Consider the following 20,344-nt stretch of genomic DNA (forward strand, 5'->3'; position numbering starts at 1 on the left):
GAAATCCAGCCACCACTGTGGAGGCTCTCGGGGCCACCTATTTTAATATCCTAAATAGGCTTCAAGTTGGATTTGCTTTTGCGTCTCCAGGAAATTTTGCCTCCTTCGCATTCCAGAATTCCCTTGTGAAGCAGCCTCGTGAATAGGAGGGCCTTTCCTGAATACCGTGGAAGGAATTTCTCCTTCGGGATGCCTGCCTCTGTCTTCACAGCATTTTTAAATGCTCTCGAGGTGGCGTGGGCAGCAGCAGGCCACCAGGGCCAAACCACAGACTGGGAGTCACAGAGCGTCACCTGCGTTCCCGTGGGATCTGCCTCCGCAGAGCGCCCGGGGCGGGTGTTCAGGGGCCCGTCCTGGAGACGCGTGTGCTTTCTCCCTCATCCCGGGGCTTCTTTTCTGTTGCCGCGGCCCTGCTCGCTCTGACCCGCCCCTGGCCGCACCGCCAGGCCCACTTAGGACCTGCCACAGTAGGGCCACCAGCTGCCACCTTGATTCCGTGTCCCGAGATGCCATCCTCCTTCTCTTCCTTTATGCGGATTCCGGGTTCGGCTCCTGTCCCCTCCGGCCCATCTTCAAGGCCCCCCGATGCACTCATCGAGCCTTCCCTGTGACTCCTCAGGACTTGTTGTCTAACCTCTCCTACGTACCCCTCGTGTCCCCCAGGCCTCGATCTCCTTCTTGTCCGTCTCTCGGGGGAGAGGCAGAGCGTGGTTGAGAAAGCACGTGCCTGGGAGTTGCAGAGGCCTCGATTCGAAGTGCACCTTTGCCACAGTGTGCTGTGTGACCTTGGGCAAGCGGTGTGACCTCTCTGGCCCCAGTCTGTTCTGTATAATGTCATTTGTAAGAGCCACCCCATGGGGTTTGGCACAACGGTCAGTTCTCTCTCCTCATCCCAGAAGTAGACGCTAAATAAACACTCCGTCAGTGCTGTGACTGAGGTTGGATTGATTGATGCAGATATGTCCAAAAGAGAGATCAAAGCCAGAGGACCCAGGGCCACACTCATGAAAGCAGACCCAGACAGGGCTAGCGAGAGCCATCCAAAGTTTGCACTAATTTTGTTATGAGAAGCATGTTGCATGGGGATCCAAGATTCATGCACTTGGCCAAGGGCTTCTTCCCTCAGTGGAAATAAAACTTTGCTAGACCCACAGCCCCACCTGAAGGCTCCAGCAGCCCGAATCTGAGTTTCTTCTTCTGTCCTTAGCGGGCAACAGTATTTCCAGTGAGACGGTGCTGTCTCTCTGAGTCGTCCCACTGGAAGAGTGTTTGTTGGGTGTTTGATTTGGGGAAGGTGCTGTATTGGGTTTAAAGGAGCTCGTGGTCGTACAGACCTTCACCGTGGCCGCTCGCCTTCCCCCTGTGCACTGAGCGCAGTGCCGGGCATAGAGCAGGTGCTCGGTGCGTACTTGCACCATGAAATCCCACTCGAGCCGACCTGCTCCAGGGTGTTGGCGATGACAGGAGCCGGCAAGGCCGTGCACGGCGACACAGGCACTGACCGCTGACCAGCCAGCTCGGCCGGTGAAGTCCCGGCCCGACCCCTTGCCCAAGGAGCGGTCGGTGGGCGTAAGGCCCAGGGGTTTGGCTCAGCTCCCATCCTGGGTCCAGCCAGCAAATACTTGGGCGCCTTCTGCGAGCAGGTCCCCGGGCTCCTCGCCGCCAGCCAAAACGGTGTCCAAGCATGTGATGGGAAGTGACCAAGCTCCCCCGGGGCACAGCTTCGGTCCTTATACTCGCTACAGACTGAGAACATAGGACCCGCACCGTCAGGGGTAGGTCTGGTCCTAGACACATGTCTGAGCCTGTCAGCGAGGCGAGGACCCTGGAGCCAGTGCAGCGTGGGGCTTCCAGAAAAGATGCCCGCTGCTGACTTCTTAGCCAGTCCTGAAGCCAGACTGGGCCCGACTGGAGGCTGGCGGTGCCCCGCGGAGCTCCCGAGAACTCATTCTGCTTTGCTCTTTTCACTCCGACGTGCCCCTCAGGTCCAAGGCTACTTTCAGCAAGTTCCTATCAGGAAATGCGGGTTCTTTGTACTCCCCACCACCACCAACCTCAGTCAACACTTGCTGATTTAAACAAGTGAGCATCAGACATTCGGCCCTCAACTCCGGCCCTCCGCGTTTCATAAATGAAGGACCCCCTGCCCCCCCAGCAGCAGTGTCTTGATGAGAGCAATTAGGCCGAGCTGCAGAACTCAACAAGCATCTGCTTTCGGTTCCCCTTTTTGACATATTTTCATGAATTAACTCTTGCAGGGGCAGGGAGAAGGGTCGGCACCTTGGCCGCGCCTTGCGTCCACGGGCCACGTGGCAGGCGCTACATGCTTGGCCCAGACGTGACCTACAGGGAGCACACGCTCACCTGCCACCAAGTGCACCGTGATGAAGGTCATGCTCGTTCGCCACGGCAGGTCCAGACTCTGGCGAGGGAGCAGGGAAGGGAGCCCCTGCCCGGTGGCTCCAGAACCCAAGGGAGAACAGTTGGTGGATATATTCCAAATGCTAGTCTGCCCAAGGAATCCCCAGCCCACGTCAGGCAACGGAGAGTCTTGTCTTACACGGAGGAGAAGCAAAGCTTCCCAACTACTCCCCACTCTGACACGGCCAGTTCTAATTAAAATTGGCCTGAGAGAGTGGCACCTGGGTGGCTCGGTTGATTAGGCGTCTGACTCTTGGTTTCGGCTCAGGTCATGATGCCGGGGTCGTGGGGTCGAGCCCTGCGCCGGGCTCCTTGCTGAGCGTAGTGCCTGCTTGGGATTCTCTCTCTCCCTCTGCCCCTCTCCCTGCCCTTGCTCTCTCTCTCTCTCTCTCTCTCTCTCTCTCTCTCTCAAATAAAAATAAAAATAAAAATGGTGTGAGAGGCAGAGAGTCCTGTGGGACAAATACCTGGATGTTGGCTGTGGGGAACAGAGATAGGAAGCACACAGGCCATCAGACCCACAGCAGCTACCTACCGTGCTGGAGAAAGGAAGGCAGGGAAAGAGGAGGGAGCCGACAGCAGGAGGCTCCAAGGCCACACAGGTGGATTTGGGACAAAGGAGGGCTGTGGAGGCCAGAGTGTGGCACAGACCATCCACACTGAAAGGAACCAGGCCAGGGGCTTATGGTAGTTGGGGTAACAGCTTCTGACATGTGTCAGGACATCCCAAGTCACATCCTAGGAGATGCAGGAGGAAAGACGGAGGAGATCATTAGCTGTGGAAGCCCAGGCCCAGGGGGATAGACTGCAGATGGCCTACCAATAAATTTCCAGATAAGGGAAACCTAGGGCCCGGAGTCGCTCACCCAGATCAGCACCAACCATCCCGACTTCTCATCCAGAACAGTTTTCACCCGCCTCACTACCTCCCACGTGTATAAAAATTCATAAAAAGGAGGATAACAATTGTGCAGAGTTTTTAACCAAAGGAGCCCCACCTCCCACACACCTGTGAAGCCAGGGTTACCGAACAGTGAGTGTTTCTGTTGGATTCCATGTGGCATAAAAATAGTCCAGTCCCCTTCCTTGTGTAGTGTGGGAAACGTAATTAAGGTTTTTTATATATGTAATTGGCGTTTCATAGAATTCAACTTAAAGTGATTCACCTGTTGGTTTCTGGTATATGCACAAAGTTGTACAACTATCACTGTTATGCAACTCCAGAGATTTTTATCACTCCAGGAAAAAAAAAAAAAAGGCCTATCCCCCTCAACAGCTGTTCTTCATTCTCCTCTATCCCCAGCCCCTGGCAACCACGAATCTGCTTCTGTCCCCATGGATTTGCCTACTGTGGACATTTCATATAAACGGCACCCTACGGCACCTGACCATTTATGCCTGGCTTCTTTCAAACTTTCTTTTAACGTTTATTTATTTTTGAGAGAAAGACAGAGAGACAGGGCACGAACCAGGAAGAGGCAGAGAGAGAGAGAGAGAGAGAGAGAGAGAGAGAGAGAGACACACACAGAATTCAAAGCAGGCTCCAGGCTCCGAGCTGTCAGCACCGAGCCCGACGCAGGGCTCAAACTCACAAACTGCGAGATCGTGACCTGAGCTGAAGTCAGACGCTTAACCAGCTGAACCACCCAGGCGCCCCGATTTATGCCTGGCTTCTTTTGCGGAGCGTAACGTTTTCAAGGTTCATCCATGTTGTAGCTGAATCAATGATACGTTCCTCTTTAGGGCTGAATAATATTCTTTTGGACGATGTACCCCCTTTGGTTTATGTGTTCGTCAGTTGGTAGACACTTGGGTTGTTTTCACTTGAGCTATCCTGCCTAATGCCGATGCAAGTATTTAGGTACAAGTTTTTGCGTGAACGTGTACTTTTAATTACCTTGGGTATATGTCTAGGAGTGAGATTGCCAGATCCCACGGTAACTGTTCGACTTTGGGAGGCACCACCGCTGTTTCTCCCAGTGGCTACACCACTTTCTGTTTCAGCAACGGGTGAGGCCCCAGTTTCTCTTCCTCCTCGCCAACACTTATTACTGTCCATTTTTTACATCATAGCCATGCTAATGGGTGTGAAGTGATATCTCATTTGTGGTTTTGATTTGCATTTCCCTGATGATTCAGGATATTGAACACCTTTTCTGGAGTCTGTCGGCCATCTGTAGATCTTCTTTAGTGAAATGTCTGTTCACATCTTCGCTGGTTTTCTAAATGGGCTATTTGTCTCTTTGCTGTTGAGTTGTAATAATTACACTTTTTTTTTTTTTTTGCTTGGCGTACTTTCATACCCCACACAATATGGTAAAGTGATATTTCCCCCCCGCAGTGAAAATAGTCTAGGCCCAAAGCAAAAAAGGGGCCAGGTGCCAGAAAATGCAGGGCGCTCAGAGACTTCTAGCCAAAGAGGGTAGTGGAATGAGGAAGGTAAGGAAGAAAAATGAAGACACTTTCTTTTAAAGCCAAAATGCTGCAAGGCAGATTACTATGGCCTCTGCTCTGGTAGGGTCCTGCAGAAAGCACCCTTCTTGGGGACTAGGCGGGCTCGGCTAACAGTGAGGACAACAGCAAAGTGTCTCTTCTCTCTTCCCTGGAGCACTTCAGGATAAATGCGTCTACACACACACAAAGTGCTTTGGATGTATCGAGAAAACGCTCGTGCCCATTAAGGCTACTGTTAAGGCAGGAGAATATATGTATGTATACACACACACACACACGCACACACACACACACACACACACACACACACACACACACAAGATCAAGTGAGACTTACAGGGCAGGGCCTGTGTCTTATTTGGCTTCTAGACTCCTCAGCACCTTACAAAAATGTTTGCTTTGTGAATGAATAAGCAGCCTGAAGGTGAGCCTAGTGTAGACATGGCCTTTAATCTCCCCCCTTTTGGTGTACTATGCAAACACAATGAACCAACCGGCAGGATTATTAACATATATTTAGCGCATTTCGCTCTAGAGGCATTGCCTTGCCCGTCTCCACCTACAGTCTTCTGAAGTCCTGAGCTGTTTGCACCTCCTGGTAGGAGGGACCTAAGCCCACAGGTGGCTGGGTACCCTCTCCCTGCAGTATTTGCATAGCTGGTACCTGGGGGTTTGTCTGTGTGCCTCACTCCTGATAGCGTCTCCTACCCCAGCCCGGATGGCAGGTGGGCCGGCAGAACCCCAGCCCGGATGGCAGGTAGGCGAGCGGAACCTGGGCGATCCGAGGAACGGCGAGCTCGAGTCTCCTCCAGCAGGTGGACGGACATACCAGGCATCCCGGAACCCGGCTCCGTGGCTACAGGATCCCCAGCACATCAGACTCCTTTGCAAATTATTTTCATTCTGTGCCCTGCTCAGGAAACAAGGAACCTTTTGGGCTTCTCATTTTCTGCCCTCCCTAGTTCCTGAGGGCCCCAGCCCGATTTGCATCCTCAGCTCAATTTGCATCACAAAATACACCAAAACTGCCCTAGACCAACTTGGGGAGGCGGGCAAGTTTTGTTTTTTGTTTTGTTTGGGTTTTTCATCTCCTGCCATTTCTCTAGCAGGTTTCCAGTTACGTCCACATGACACTTAGATTAGGTTTCATTTTTATGTCGTTGGCCTGGGATTCAGCTGCCCCTCTTCCTGACACAGGGTCTCTCCAAGATCAAGCCCCACTCACTGCAGATGGCTTTGGGGGGCTGCAAGCCTGGGAGATGGAGTCACTGCATGAGTCGTGCTTGAGTTTCTCAAGCAGACAGCTGTGTGTCCTTCGGCTCTGTGCTCCATGGTGGTTGGGTGTTTTGTTCCCTTTCCTTTTCCCCCAAACCCGGAATGAATATTTTGGGAGTCAAGGCGGGTGAGGGAGGAAGAGCTCTAGGGGACCGAAGCTGGCCACTGCCAAAGCAGCTCTGATCTGGAGACGGAACCCTCAAGACTCATTCAGCACAAAGTGGCTGCAGAGGAAATCCTGCCAAGCCCATGATAAGGGGGAAATGGAGTCACTTCCTCACCAGCTGCTTTATTCAGGTAGAAAAAGTCCTCACTTCCTCGCGTGTGCTCTGCGGGCCACCACTCACAGAACCCCGGGACAGCTTGCTTCCCCTTTTGATCTCAGCCAAAGTTGGAGTCCAGAGAATGACCGCCTCCTTGGCTTCAGGGAGAGCTCTCGTGTCTGCTGTGCTCCCCCCACCCTCGCTTCCTTCTTTCTCTTTGTCCCACCACCTTCACTCTCGCCTCGCGATGGCTCTGCGGACTGAATCAGGAATCGGGAATGAGCTCATACCACTTAGTGGAATGCAAGCTTGTTACCACGGGGGGTTTTATGTTCTCCTAGATGTCCACCAACAGCTCGGGACCTTTGAGCATCCCCCCTCCAATCCTGTACAACAGGCCCCAACCTGCCTCTCTTGCCAGTGTCCAGGATTATTGCTTCTTTGCCTCCAGGCAGCATTTCCAAAGTGTGCCTTCGTAACACAGCAGGAATCTCCCTGACAGAGGAATCAATGGTCAAATGAGTTCGGAGAGTGCTGCACACCTTATCCCTGTCTTGGAGACTCAAGGCACACAGCGAGGGATGTTATTCAAAATATTTAACGACCGATATGGAACAGACGCGGACCAGTCAGATCCAATGCTGACTTAGGGTCTGGTTGAACATCACCCCTCACAGGATGATGCCAGATACTGTTGTGGGGCCTGGGGGGCGGGGGGAAGCACTGGATTTTGTTTCAACCTGCCGTTTGTTAGTTCTTTGAACACCGCCCTTTTAAAAATATCGTCTATTAAGATACGTTTGGAAAACCTGCTCTACAGTGAAAGAAATCCATTACTTCAGTTCCAGAAACATTTGCTGAGCGCTTAATAGATGACAGACAGAGGCTCCAGGGATCCAAAGATAAATAAGATGTGGTCCCTGCACCTCCAGGTGCTAATGGTTGAATGGGGGAAGACAGACATGTAAATAGATCATCTTCAGATTATCCAGTGAACCAGGAATAGTTGAGGATTATTTAGCTCAACCTAGGGGATTAGAGGAAATGATTGCACTGAATCTTTGAATGAACCAAAGGTAGTTTACAAGGCAGAAGCGGAGCAGGACAGCTAGGCTGGGGTCAGAATATCGAGAGCCTCAGGTGCATGGTAAGGATTTTAGACCTATGCGTGAATGTGACAGGTTTGATTCTGAGTAGATCATTCTGGGAGCAAAACAGAGAGGAGACAGAAGAGCAGAGCACAAGGCTGGAGGCCGAGAGACCAGATGGGAAATGATAACGGTAATCCTGGGGAGAGAAAGTAATGAGGATAGAGAAGTATGTAGGTGGTCAAATTGGTGGTGCATATACTGGCCCTGTCTGATCCCCTGGACCTTACCACTAGTTTGGGGCTCCTAGCTTGGCCTCCAGCGATGAGATACGGCATCTACAGCTCTTCCTGCGAGGGCTTTCTCTGGCTTCTAGAACCCACCTGTCTGTGTACACAACTGGCCTAAAGTGCTGGGGTATTGACTCCTTCATTGGAGCAATCCTCAGCCAGTGAATGGAAAGAGATGGCGTACAAATACCCCAGCTCCCTCGCCCATTAGTGGGATATGTTCTGCCCCCAGTTTTCCCAGCAGGATTAAGCTTCCAGGGCCAATAGCAGTTACCTGCTTGGTAAGGTAATTTCATGGCTGCTTTCCCACTCCCTTTCTAGTTTTCTGGGATCATCTCCCAAATAAACTGCCAACACTCAAATCTTCTTCTTGGGGAAGACTTCTTGGGAGGTCTGCTTCTTGGGGAACCCAGCCTCAGACTGTGGGCTTCACCAATGAATTGGTGAGGGGATGAGAAAGAGGAAAACCTCTAGGGAACAATGAGAGGGTAGGTTTCCTTGACAGCACGGGCATGCGGAAGGCAGGAAAAGAGACAGGCTTGCTTGAGGGGGCTGTGATAATTCCAGTTGGGGACAGGCTAGGTTGCATTGTTACTTCTAGTGGGGCATCACAGAAGGCCACTGGAATAGGAATCTGCTAGGCCGAGGAGTAGGTGGGTCTGGGTATAAAGATTTCTGAGACAGCATCAGAGGGATGGTATTTAAGAGCATGACAGTGGGGACGCCTGTGTGGCTCAGTTGGTTAAGTGTCAGACTCTTGATCTCAGCTCAGGTCATGATCTCACCGTTCGTGGGTTCTGCACTGATGGCACAGAGTCTTCTTGGGATTCTGTCTGTCTGTCTGTCTCTCTCTCTATGTCTCTCTCTCTCTCTCCCTCCCCCACTCGTGCTCTCGCTCTCTCTCTCTCTCAAAATAAATAAATAAACTTAAAAAAAAAAAAAAAAGACCGTGAGAGTGAAGGAGATTAGTCAAAGAGAGAAGAGAGTCCAGACCGAAGCCCAGGGAGCACTGAGTACCTATCAGGGTAGGCAGAGGAGGAGATGCCCACAAAGCATCGTGGCAGAGAGGAAATTCTCCGGGATGCAAGGATTTTCAGTGGTCTCTGTGTCCAGAGTGTCAAAGTACTCAGTAGATGCAACCTGAGAATCATCCAGTAGATTTAGCCACAGGGAGGGTATTGGTGGACTCTGGAGGGTGTTTTCAGGGGCACAATGAGGGAAGCAGCCAGCCTGAGTGGATTAAAAATGTGGGCAAGAAGGCAGCAAATGAGGATGGGTTTAGTTGCTTATCCAGGAAGGCCAGGAGAGAGAAGATTATGGTTAAAGTAGAACAGCGTCAGCCTGGGAATTTTGAGGAGATCTGAATGCTTATATGTCAAGGAAAAAGAGACAGAAGTAATGATGGGGGTGAAATTGTAGTTGAGAGCATGGACAGTAGATGGAGAAAGGTTCCAAAAACAATGGGAAACGGTGGAATCAGGGTGCAGCATGGGAAGGCGTAGGGAAGGACAGATAGGGTTGTAATCAGTGGGTGGGCCAGGACAGGAAGCCGTGGTGATTCTTGCCCAGCGGCCCCAATTTTCTAGGAGAAGAAGGGGTGAACATCAGTTGCTAAAAGGTAAGAACACTTAAGAAAAGTGGTAGCTATTCAGAATGGTCATGGAAAGGAACAGAGAAAAGATCTGACCCAGGGTAAAGGAGGGCTGAGTGGTTTCAGGAACTCACTGAGTCTGGGAGCACCTGAGTGGCTCAGTCGGTTAAGAGGCCGACTTCAGCTCAGTTCTTGATCTCATGATTTGTGAGTTTGAGCCCTGCGTCAGGCTCTGTGCTGATAGCTCAGAGCCTGGAGCTTGCTTCGGATTCTGTATCTCCCTCTCTCTCTGCCCCTCCCCATATCACGTTCTGTCTCTCTCTCAAAAGTAAATAAATATTTTTAAAAATTAAAAAAAAAAAACAAAAACCTCACCGAGTCTGAAGACCGTGAATTTAGAACAGCAGTGGTCTGCATTGTTGGGTAACTTACTTCAGGAACACTTGGAAGGGGTGAGGCTGCTGTGGAATGGAGTCAGGGTTGGACACAGAGGAAGGTCAGGGATGGGAGGAAGCATGTTGAAGGAGGCAGGGAAGAGGCACTCCGGGAGGCAGATGAACCCACTGCTGGCCAATGTTCTGACCCGTTAAGCGCAGGAGATAATAAACCCAGCTTCTACCCTCCTCCGCCGCCTCGTATCTGCTTACCAGTGCATACGGTAAGTAATCTACTGTATCTGTCTAGGTTTCATTTGCCTCATCTACAAACAAAAGGGCTGATGTCTTTACTTGGCATTGTTATACCAGTGCAGATCTGAACTTCCTTGGAGGTTCCTTTCAACTCAAGGTTTTGCCATTACTAGGGTTCACCTTTTTCTTTTCCTTTTCCTTCCCTAACTTGCAGACTGTCATGAAGAAGGGTGTCCCCTGGAGACAACGTTATAAAGCCATGAAAAATAGAAAATATCAAAGACATTCTATAGCAGTGTTCGATTTCCTGTCGGCACTATCTGATTTCCTTTTTACTTTCCTCTTACTGCTGACAGGACCGTCTGCTCTGTGCAGGATACAAAATGGCAGCATGCTTTGGTTTCATTGACTTCAGATGTGCACATAGAGACACCATCCCTCACTGGATTGGGAGCTTGTTGAGGGCAGGACGACTTTCCCCCTTAGGATCTCCCATGACCATAGAATGTCTATATCCACAGTCAGCTCAAAGACTGTGGGATGTAGCTGAATTTCTAATTTGTTCGTATCCAACCAGGCCATATTAAATTTTCCCTGAGGCACCTGGCTGGCTCAGTCGGCAGAGCACGTGACTTTTGATCTCGGGGTCATGAGTTCGAGCCCCACGTTGCATGTGGAGATTACTTGAAAATAAAATCTTAAAAAAAAAATTTCCCAGTGTTTAAGGAGATCTGCAAACCACCACGAGTCAGGCCCGAACTTGCAGACGTTGGTTTAGCTGTTACTTGTTTCACTCCAAACTATATTGGGAACATCTTACCTTAAATACAGAGTTCAATTTTTAATGGCTGAACATTATTCCATTGCATGGATGTGCCATAAGTTTACCTAACCAATCATATTTTCAGACATTTCAGTTCTTTTTACGTTTTACCTGTCATAACCAACCTGTGCATTTTATTATTTTTTTAAGATGAATAGCTAGGGGTGGGATTCATAACAAAACGATAATATTTTTAAAACTTCTGATATGCATTGCCAACTACAAATACAATTATCTTTACCTGGGGGTCCATCAATTGTGTAAGACTATCCGGGGCTCCCACCCCCAGCCCCCACCCCACCCTCTTCAGTAGAACTGTGGTTTTTTTTTTCGGTTTTTGCCAATCTGATTCCTTTGTATCTTAATATCATTTTATTTGGAATCAGATTTAAATGAAACTTCTTGAAGGGTACTGGAGGGAAAAGGAAAATTTGGAGAGTTGCCTCAAGGGAAGGGTGGGTGTGAGAGAGACGGAGAGACAGAGAGATGGAGAGAGATAAAGAATCAGGTGGGAGAGGTCCCATGACCCCATGACCAGTCAAAATGCAGGAGGGCTGAGGACACTTTTGCGGTCCCCTTGCTTGGAGTCTTGAGTATGATCTGCTCCTGCCCACACCCTCCTGGCTTACTTCCAACTGTGCAGCAAGGGTCTGGGGTCGGAAGTCTGGCCTTCCGCCCTGGTGGGACAGCTCTGGGTGGAGCTCAGACTCAGACCATCTGTGGCCTCTGAATTTGAAGCTGGTGGAGAAGCGGTCTACAAAAGAGGACCCAGAGCTGGGACCCTGCTCGTGTCCTCTCTGAGGGGAGGGTCAACTGAAGGAGAAAGGCTACTCACCTCGGAGCCTGCCACACACGTCTCTGAAATCTGGCGGTGCCCCCCGCCCCAGTCCAGACCTGAGCAACAGTTGTTGCGGTGACCCCTAAGTGCACAGACGGAGACTTTGTCCACATCACGTGACGATGCCTCAGGTTTTCTTTTTTCCTCTTTGTTGCTTTTAATACATAAAATGAGCATGTGTTTATTTAAAACAGCTTTCAACCTTAAACAAATAATGACAGACTGTTCAAACAGACTTCGGAAATCGCCCTAATCAGGATGTTTGAAAAAGCAAGAAGACTTTCTATAAAAGTAGCTTGTAGGACCTTCAGTCCTGAAAGCATGGGTCTGCTTTGTACTTTGCAATCAGAGATGGGCAAACCTTGGGGGCGGGAATCCAGTCGTGGGGTGGGGGGTGGGGGGGGGTCAAATGATGCCCCCCAGCCCCACACCCTGACCTAATAATTTCTGAGGAAGTATAGAGGGCCAGCGTATTATCACCTCCCATCTTTGACCGGAACACGTCATGTGCCTATTTGTACATTTTAACTCCTTACTTCTATAGAGATGACCAAGCATCTCCGGAACCAAAAGCTGACTCCTTGGAGGGAGCTAGTAGATTGCTCCTGTGAAATGGCGGGCTCAGTAGACCCTCTGAAGGGCAGGGCAGGTTTGCAAGAGGGCAGACTAGCAAACAAGTTAATACGGCCACAAGTTCACATTCGAGGCCACGTTTGCAAGTGGCTTTGAGTCGCCTGTGTTAATCTTCACAACAACCAATTTTATGGGTGAAATAAATGAGGCCCGGGGCTGGATAATTTGTTCAAGGTCATAAGCAATAAAATGTCAAAACCGGGATTTCACCCAGACCTTCTCCCCCAAGTTGAGAGCCATTCCCAGTCACCTGGGGCTGAGTCAGCGACTCAGTGTTTGTTCTTTGGGTCAAGAGATGCTACTGTGGCTCATCCCACTCTAGAAATTATGCATTTCTTTATAATGCACATCAGAAATGGCCCATTAGGTCCATTAGAAGCACGGTTATTTACACGAGGGGATGGTGGTCGGGAGAGGGAATCGTTCAGCCCCAGAGAGGTAGGGATATTTGGAGGGACATTTCTTCTGCTCCCTGGTATCAGTAGCGTGCACCAGGCAAACAGGGAGAAGATGCCAACCCCAGTTTGTCTCCGCTTCCCCCACATTCTGAGGATGGCTCTGCCACCAGAAAGGTCAGAGAGCAAGGGGCTTAGTCCGTTTCACATTCTGCCAAGGGAAACCCCGTTGGTAACTAGAGGAAGGCTGGACCGAACCATGGACCCTCTCGATGTCAAGCCACATTGTACACAGCCCAGGGCCGGGCCCTGAAGGCTGCCAGGCGTCATCCGGGAGGTTCCAGCCTGCCCATCCCTCAGCGAGAGCAGCATGGAAGGGTGGGCTGTTAGGTGTTTCCAGCTGTGTCTGTGGGATCCTGGGATGCACTTTACAAGAAGCAGAGTTTCTCCTGCCCATAAATCTGTCCTGACCCCTTCCTGCCCCATTTATCCCTGATTATATACAGGGAAGGTATGTTCCTTGACAAGCATTCGTGATCATTACTTCAGCTTTGTGCTAAGAACACTAAACACATATTTCATTTATGTCTCTTGCCTTGCTTTTCTAAGGCTCCAATTTAGAAAATGCCAACAATAGAGCAGAAAAGAAGAAAACCCTTGCGCCCTCTCCTGGTAGCAGTTAATCTAGTGCATCTGAAAGTACAGTGCACCCACTTGCTGGGGACCAGTCACTTGTCTAAGGCTAACTAACTCATCTTGTGTTAAGCTGACCCAAGCTGTTGACACGCTAAATGGACCATTAGGTTTTCTGTGGTCCGTGATCAGAGTTTCTCCTAACCCTTCACCCACGTGAAGAATGGGCGGATGATTCTTTATGGTGGGGACTGTCCTGTGTGTTATAAGATGGCGAACAGCGTCCCTGGCTTCTCCCCACTAGGTGCCAGGAGCACCCCTACCAAAAATGTCTCCAGACATTGCCTAATGTCCCCTGGGGAGCCAGATTACCCACTTGAGAACCACTGCCCTAAACCCTTCTCTGACTTCCGTGAATGGTGTTGCCGATCACAGGGCAACCAGGGAGGGAGTGGGAGTGCCTCATCACAAACCCTTTGTGCCTGTGGGGGGCGATTTTGATGACGGATCAACTGGGTTCACTTCTAGGAATCTGTCCCCCAAAAGCAACTGAACAAGTAGACAGGAATTTATGTACAAAAATGTATCATAGTATCGTTTACGACCGCAAAAGTTTCAAATAGATAACCGGTTAAATCAAGTACAGCATATATGCAAAGGAATACTATACAGTCATGAAGAATAACCATGGAAATCTATACTTAATAACATGGGAAGTTCCCCCCAGTGATGCCTTAAACTCTCACCTTCAGGACTACTCCTAAGATTCCCAAAGGTTGTTACGAACAGAGGGAGTAATTTCAAGTAGGCAGGGTAAGCATCTGGTGAAGCATTGGGCCAGAGACCGAACTCGAGCCGGTGACTGAATTCAGAAAACTTTAAGTGCTAGTTGAACAAATACTCATAAACACCTACATGTATCAAAACCATGAACGGCACTGGAGAGACAAAGCTGGTACCTGGTTCCTCCGTGCAGTACTTGCCCTTCACAGATAGAAACACTGAACATTGTCACAGGCACCTCCACCCGGCAAGGCCAGAAGCGTTGGCATGTTACCGTCTCACGTGATGAAATCGTGTGCTGTGATGCCACGTTATTGGGAGTAATGTGGAGCTATGTCTTGTTCTCTTCATGTCTGAATAAATCACACCAAGCAAAAAGAATTTCTCTTACCGTTTTATATATTCAGATATATTAAGAGAGTTGTCCAGATACTCGTTGGGTCCAACAAATGTCCCCCGACAAATCTAAGAAATGAGCATCGAGCGGTTGATCCAGTGTGAAACAATCCAGAGAATGTCGTTATGACGTACTGCAGACCCGACTTAGATGCAGCAATAGGAAGGGAAGATAGGAGTCGTCCTCTTTTCTCAGGGACCTGGGTCTGCAGTGACGCGTAATGAACTGACCAGAAGTGACCACGTGCTTTGCAACGTGCACAACTCGAGTTAAATGCAGGGTGGTGGTCATCCAGCCCGGCCTCTCCCGGAAGAAACCCCGTGACAACTTTTTTACCCAGGGAGAACTCTGTTACTTTGGAGCCTAGGCATGCCACCAAGGGAGGCTACCCTGTGTGTGTCCACCGCACCAGCATCCGGCCGGACAGAGCTGCTGTGAGCCGTAAGAGGACATCAGCAGACCGAAGAGCACCGGTGCGCCTCTGGGTTCGAATCCAGTCGCTGCCATTGATTAGACAAATCCCTTAGCCTCTGTGTTTCCTCCCCCCTCCCCCAGCTTTTTCCCCCCTCTTCAGAACAGAAGTAAAATGACTCCATAATACTGGTATGAAGGATAAATCAAATGATGCATTTGAGACATTTATTACAAGTGCCTAGCATACAGCAAGCATTCAAGAAAGGAACAGGCTCATACTCAGTGTTTCTCATTATTTTTAGGATTGGCCATGCTAGCTAAAATTGCAAAGCCTCCGATATTTGCTAACAGCCTTTGCCGTTTTATTTTTCTCCTTAGCACTTAGGAATCTCGAGTACACTCTAGGATGCATTTATTTTGTTTACTGTCTGTGGCCCGCGACTAGATAAAAGCTTGGTGAAGTAGGAACCTTCAGTCTACATCACTCACTGCTATGTCTCTGTGGTACCTGGCCCGTCAACAGGATCTCAACGACAGCGTCTCGAATGGAAGTAAAAAGAGTGGGTCTGAATCACCGCCCCGAAAGAGCGTTTTACTTTTCCCTACGCCCTTCTGAAGGTGCCCCGGTCCTCTGGCTGGATGCCACTCTCCCTGTAGGCTGGCACCCTGTGCTCTCTCTCTCTCTCTCTCTCTAATTCTGTTTCTTTTGTCTCCCCTTCTCTTCCCCGCAGGATGCCTTTGTGGAACTGTACGGCCCCAGCATGCAGCCTCTATTTGATTTCTCCTGGCTGTCCCTGAAGGCCCTGCTCAGTCTGGCCCTGGTGGGGGCTTGCATCACCCTGGGTGCCTATCTGGGCCACAAGTGAAGTCAGAAGGCCTGCCACAAACAAATATGCAAAAGGTTCACTAAAGCAGTAGAAGTATATGCATCACCAGTGATGTCCCATGAAACGAAGCCGTGGTCTCTTAAAAACAAAACCTGAAACAAAACAAAAACAGCTTTCGGGCTCAGCGTCGAATCAGCTATTTACTGCCAAAGGGAAATACCATTTATTTTTTACATTCTCAAGAAAAAAAAAAAAAAGATTTATTTATTTAAGACAGTCCCATTGAACCTCCTGTCTTTGGAAACCCTACCGCCAATTGCCAAGCCCCACCTGGGCAGCACCACCTGGCTCTCCTGTGCCTATAAACACGGATTTGTTTTCCATGTTGTTGGCTGGACTGACTCACCATCTGAAGAGCAAACAAACTGACAAAGGACTTGACTGTTCCAGAAGCCGGCTCTTGGAAGTTAGGAAGAAGGTGTTCATTTTCCTTGCATTTCTTTGCCCTGGGGGCTGCGATATTAAGAGAGGGAAGGCGCTCGGCGAAGTCCATTCTTCCTGGCCCGAAGAACAACACACTTTGCATATGGTTCACATGGTACAGACCCAGTGGGGAGAAAACACTGGGGAACTTCAGATGGACTTGGTACCCACCAAGATTTCCACAGCGAAGAACAGTGATGGGGAAAATGCCGTTAAACCATAGGAAAGTATTTTTTTAAGCTACCAATTGTGCCGAGAAGCATTTTAGCAATTTATCCAATAGCATCCAGTACCTTAAGCCCTGATGTGCATATTCATACATTTTTGGATACACTCCCCCCCCCCACCCCACCCCACCAATACTGGCTCTGTCTGTGTATGAAACCGAATCCTCCCGAATGCGAGGAAGTGAACGTTTCGGTGACTTATCCAGAAGCATCAGGCCGCCACAAGTGCCTGCGTTTCCCTAAGAGGCCACAGTCTGAAGCCCTGCCTTGCCCCAGCTCGGAGGCCCCGTCCTGGAACTGAGCCTGGGCACTCGCTGGCCGGCTCCAAGGGTTTTAAACAGAGCAGTGTGGTCTCCGAATGTCTGGAAGCTGACAGAGCTCAGAATCCCACTGTCAAGAAAGAACAGTAGTCGGCCTGGGCCTGTGGCCCTGGGCCCTCCAGTCGGGCCCTTTTCCCTCGTGGAGCGTGCAGCCTGGAAGCCGAGGCTCTTAAGACGTTGATCACCGTGGAGGGGAGGAAACAGAGGCACTGCGCCTTTCCCGGCAGAGGGAGGTGGCCATGCCGCCACCAAAAGGAAACCGGGGGAAGGAGACAGGTGTAGCGCGTGTGCGGTGTGGCCGCCGCGCATGCGTGCTGGCTGCGCAGTTGAAAGCAAGGCTTTAAATGACTTTGGGGAAGGTCGTAAATCCTAAAGAAAGCGTTGAAACGAGGTGTCATGGATTAACTGACCTATGTCTATGGGATTACGATGTAAAACATTATCTTGTCATTGTAGTTTGGGTTTTTTTTTGGAAACCTGACAGAGGGAGAAAAAAAAAAAAAGTTCCAGGTGTGGCATGTGGGAATTTATCTGTACCTCCTGGGGCATTAAAAAAGAAAAAAAGAAAAAAAAAAGTCAGTGGTGAAAACTCTAGAGACGTAGTAAAGAAGTGAAATCTCCAGCTAATAAACTAGAAAATATTTTTTCCAGTTTAGAATGGGCTTTGAGACATTTATGGAGTAAATGTGGCATTATTGCATTATATACCATTTATCTGTATTAACTTCAGAATGTACTATGTTCAATGTTTAATGCTGTGGTTGATGTTTTGAAAGCTGCTTTAAAGAAATACATGCATCTCAACATTTTTTAAAAATTGTATTTAGTTACGGCCTCTACACTATTTGTTAGCAAAAATTACCATCTTTCCATTTGGGGTTTTTGTCTCAATTCTTTAAAAGCATTTCTGACAAGGAGAGAGAATCCCTGGGTCTCAGCGACGTGAAAACCCCCTGGAGCGTGCTGGCCACTGAGGGAGATTGCTTCAACCAAGTTATGTGCGTTTCCACGTCAACAGAATTGTTTATTGTGAAGGACGTATCTCTTGTCCCTTTGACCTTGTTCCTTGAAGGTTTCTTAGTCCCTGGGCAAATCAGAATCTAACTCATATTAGTTAGGACGACATCCATGTTTGGTTAACCCCATGAGATTCATTCAGTTGAAAATCCAGATGGGAAATGACCAGGGGATTACATTCTGGCCACGATGGTTTGATCTTTAGAGGGTTGCTCTACGTGGTCTGTTTTGACACAGATCCATCCAGAGCGCTCCTGCCCTCCTTCCACAGGGCCCGTCCCATGGCCGTCCTTCGGATTCTTCCTGAAATGCAGTGACGCCTGTGCGCCACCCTGAGAAAGCAGGAAACCCATGGTATGAAGCCAGACCTCCCTGGCAGGCCTCAGGGAACCGGATGATCAGACCTTTGAATGAGTCTAATTTTTAGGCGAAATACTATTTTCGGAAAGGTTTACATTGTCAAAAGCGATGAGTATGGAATATCAAATCCTGTGCTGCTATCCTACCAAGATCACTTTCGTGGAGTCAATTTGCAGTATGCTCCAAGTAGCGAAATCCTTCAAGCTGCTTTCGAAGTTAACAGTGAAGAACATGGACATTTTTAATATAAAGACTGTCTTTTGTTGTTGTTGTTGTTGTTGTTGTTATTGTTCAAAGAGGATTTGAAGAGTATTCTAAAAATGTATATATATATAAAAAAAAAAAGGTCATGGGGGCTATCTTCTGGCTGGTTTTCTTTTGCTGTGGGGTTTTGGTATCTGGTTTTAATGGTAAATGTGCCTGGCCACCTGCCCCCAAAACCGTATAGTATCGTGGCTTCACTTGCTCTAAGAGTAGTTGTTGCATTTTTCTTGTTCTTAAAAACATGTTAGAAGCAATGGACGTATATAAAAGCCTCAACTTGTCATTTTTTCTTCTTTCCTTCAATGCCTCCATTATTTCGCGATCAGACAACAGAGAACCGTTCCCACCTATCTTGTGTTGAGAAGGGATACACACCTGAATTACTGGTCTATATGTTGGCCAAGGTCAGGGTTAAAGAGAGCACATACATTTTCCGAATTGGGGTCCAGGGCTCTAAAAAACACACACACACACACAAGGCCAGGGGTGCCTGTGTGGCTTAGTTTGTTGAGCATCCGACTCTTGATTTTGGCTCAGGTCATGATCCCAGGGTCGGGGATAGAGCCCTACCTTGCACTCCATGCGGAGAGTGGAGCCTGCTGAAGATTCTCTCTCTCTCTCTCTCTCTCTCTCTCTCTCTCTCTCTCCCTTCCTCTGCCCCTCTGCTCCTCTCCCCCACTGTGCTCTCTCTTTCTCTAAAAATTAAAAAAAAAAAAAAAACACCACAGGGGGCACCTGGGTGGCTCAGTTCGTTGAGCATCCGACTTCAGCTTAGGTCATGATCTCATGGTTCGCAAGTTTGAGCCCCGCATCGGGCTCTGTGTTGACAGCTCAGAGCCTGGAGCCTTCAGATTCTGTGTCCCCCTCTCTCTCTGCACTTCCTTCGCTCTCACTCTCTCTGTCTCTCTGTCTCTCTCTCTCTCTCTCTCTCTCAAAAATAAATAAAAACATTTTAAAAACCCACACAAGGTGAAAAGCACCCAGGAACCACCTGGGTCCTCCTGAGCTCTCGCTGCACGAGCACTCTGAAGGCTCAAATGACAACTGACGTGCTGCACAGCACACGGTTCGTCTCAGGTGTTGCAGTGGCTGAAAAGTCTTGTAAGTTTAAGATTTGAAGTAAAGTCACGTTGCAAATTAAGGAAGCGCCTTGCAAAAAACAAAAAAACACCCCAACATTCTCTGCCTCAGCTGACTTCTCCCTGCATATTCAGATCTGACCTTCCATTTAGATGTGACTTTTATTTCATTAGTAAACGTTTATTGTTTGTCATCTAAGGACCTAGTCCTGGCCCAATATGGGAAATTAGGAAGTGATTGTAAATCAAGAGGAGTTAAAATAATCAGGATGAAATGTAAATAAGTAGTTTATGTTATAATGAAACGTATGCTAAAATGACTAATTTATAAATGTGAACTTCAATGCTGATTTCAATTGTACTTTTAGGGCAGTGGCTGTTTTTATACTTTCTTATCACTTATAGTTAGTAATGTACACCTACTCTATCAGAAAAAAAAACAGGAAGGGCTTGAAATATAAGCCATTCTAAGGAAATTAGGGAGTCAGTTGAAATTCTATTCTGATCTTATTCTGTGGTGTCTTTTGCAGCTCAGACAAATGTGGTTACACACTTTTTAAGAAATACAATTCTACATTGTCAGGCTTATGAAGGTTCCAATCAGATCTGTATTGTTATTCAATTTGGATCTTTCAGGGATTTTTTTTTTTTAATTATTACAGGACAAAGGACATTTGTTGCGAAGATGGGAGGGAGGAAGAATTTTCAGAGGAGCAAAACCTTCCCGAGACAGGTTCAGGAGGTTTTCAGAATGGCCAGGACTGTAGGGGGATGGGATGGAAACAAGTGGGAACCTTTAGTGGGTCAAGGTGATGCCTCCATGAAGGACGTTCTGCAATA

General features: G+C 48.7%; 1 protein-coding gene across 1 annotated transcript in view; it reads left to right on the forward strand.

The window, feature by feature from the left end:
- Window positions 1-18,708, forward strand: part of BCL2 (BCL2 apoptosis regulator) — a 176,758-nt gene extending 158,050 nt beyond the window's left edge. Inside the window, 1 exon segment of the mRNA XM_030292171.3 lies at window positions 15,659-18,708. Coding sequence (XP_030148031.1) covers window positions 15,659-15,793 — 135 coding nt within the window. The 3' untranslated portion in view covers window positions 15,794-18,708.
- Window positions 18,709-20,344: the final 1,636 nt, after the last annotated feature.

The sequence above is a fragment of the Lynx canadensis genome, chromosome D3 (genome assembly GCF_007474595.2).
Source record: "Lynx canadensis isolate LIC74 chromosome D3, mLynCan4.pri.v2, whole genome shotgun sequence".
NCBI classification, from domain to species: Eukaryota; Metazoa; Chordata; class Mammalia; order Carnivora; family Felidae; genus Lynx; species Lynx canadensis.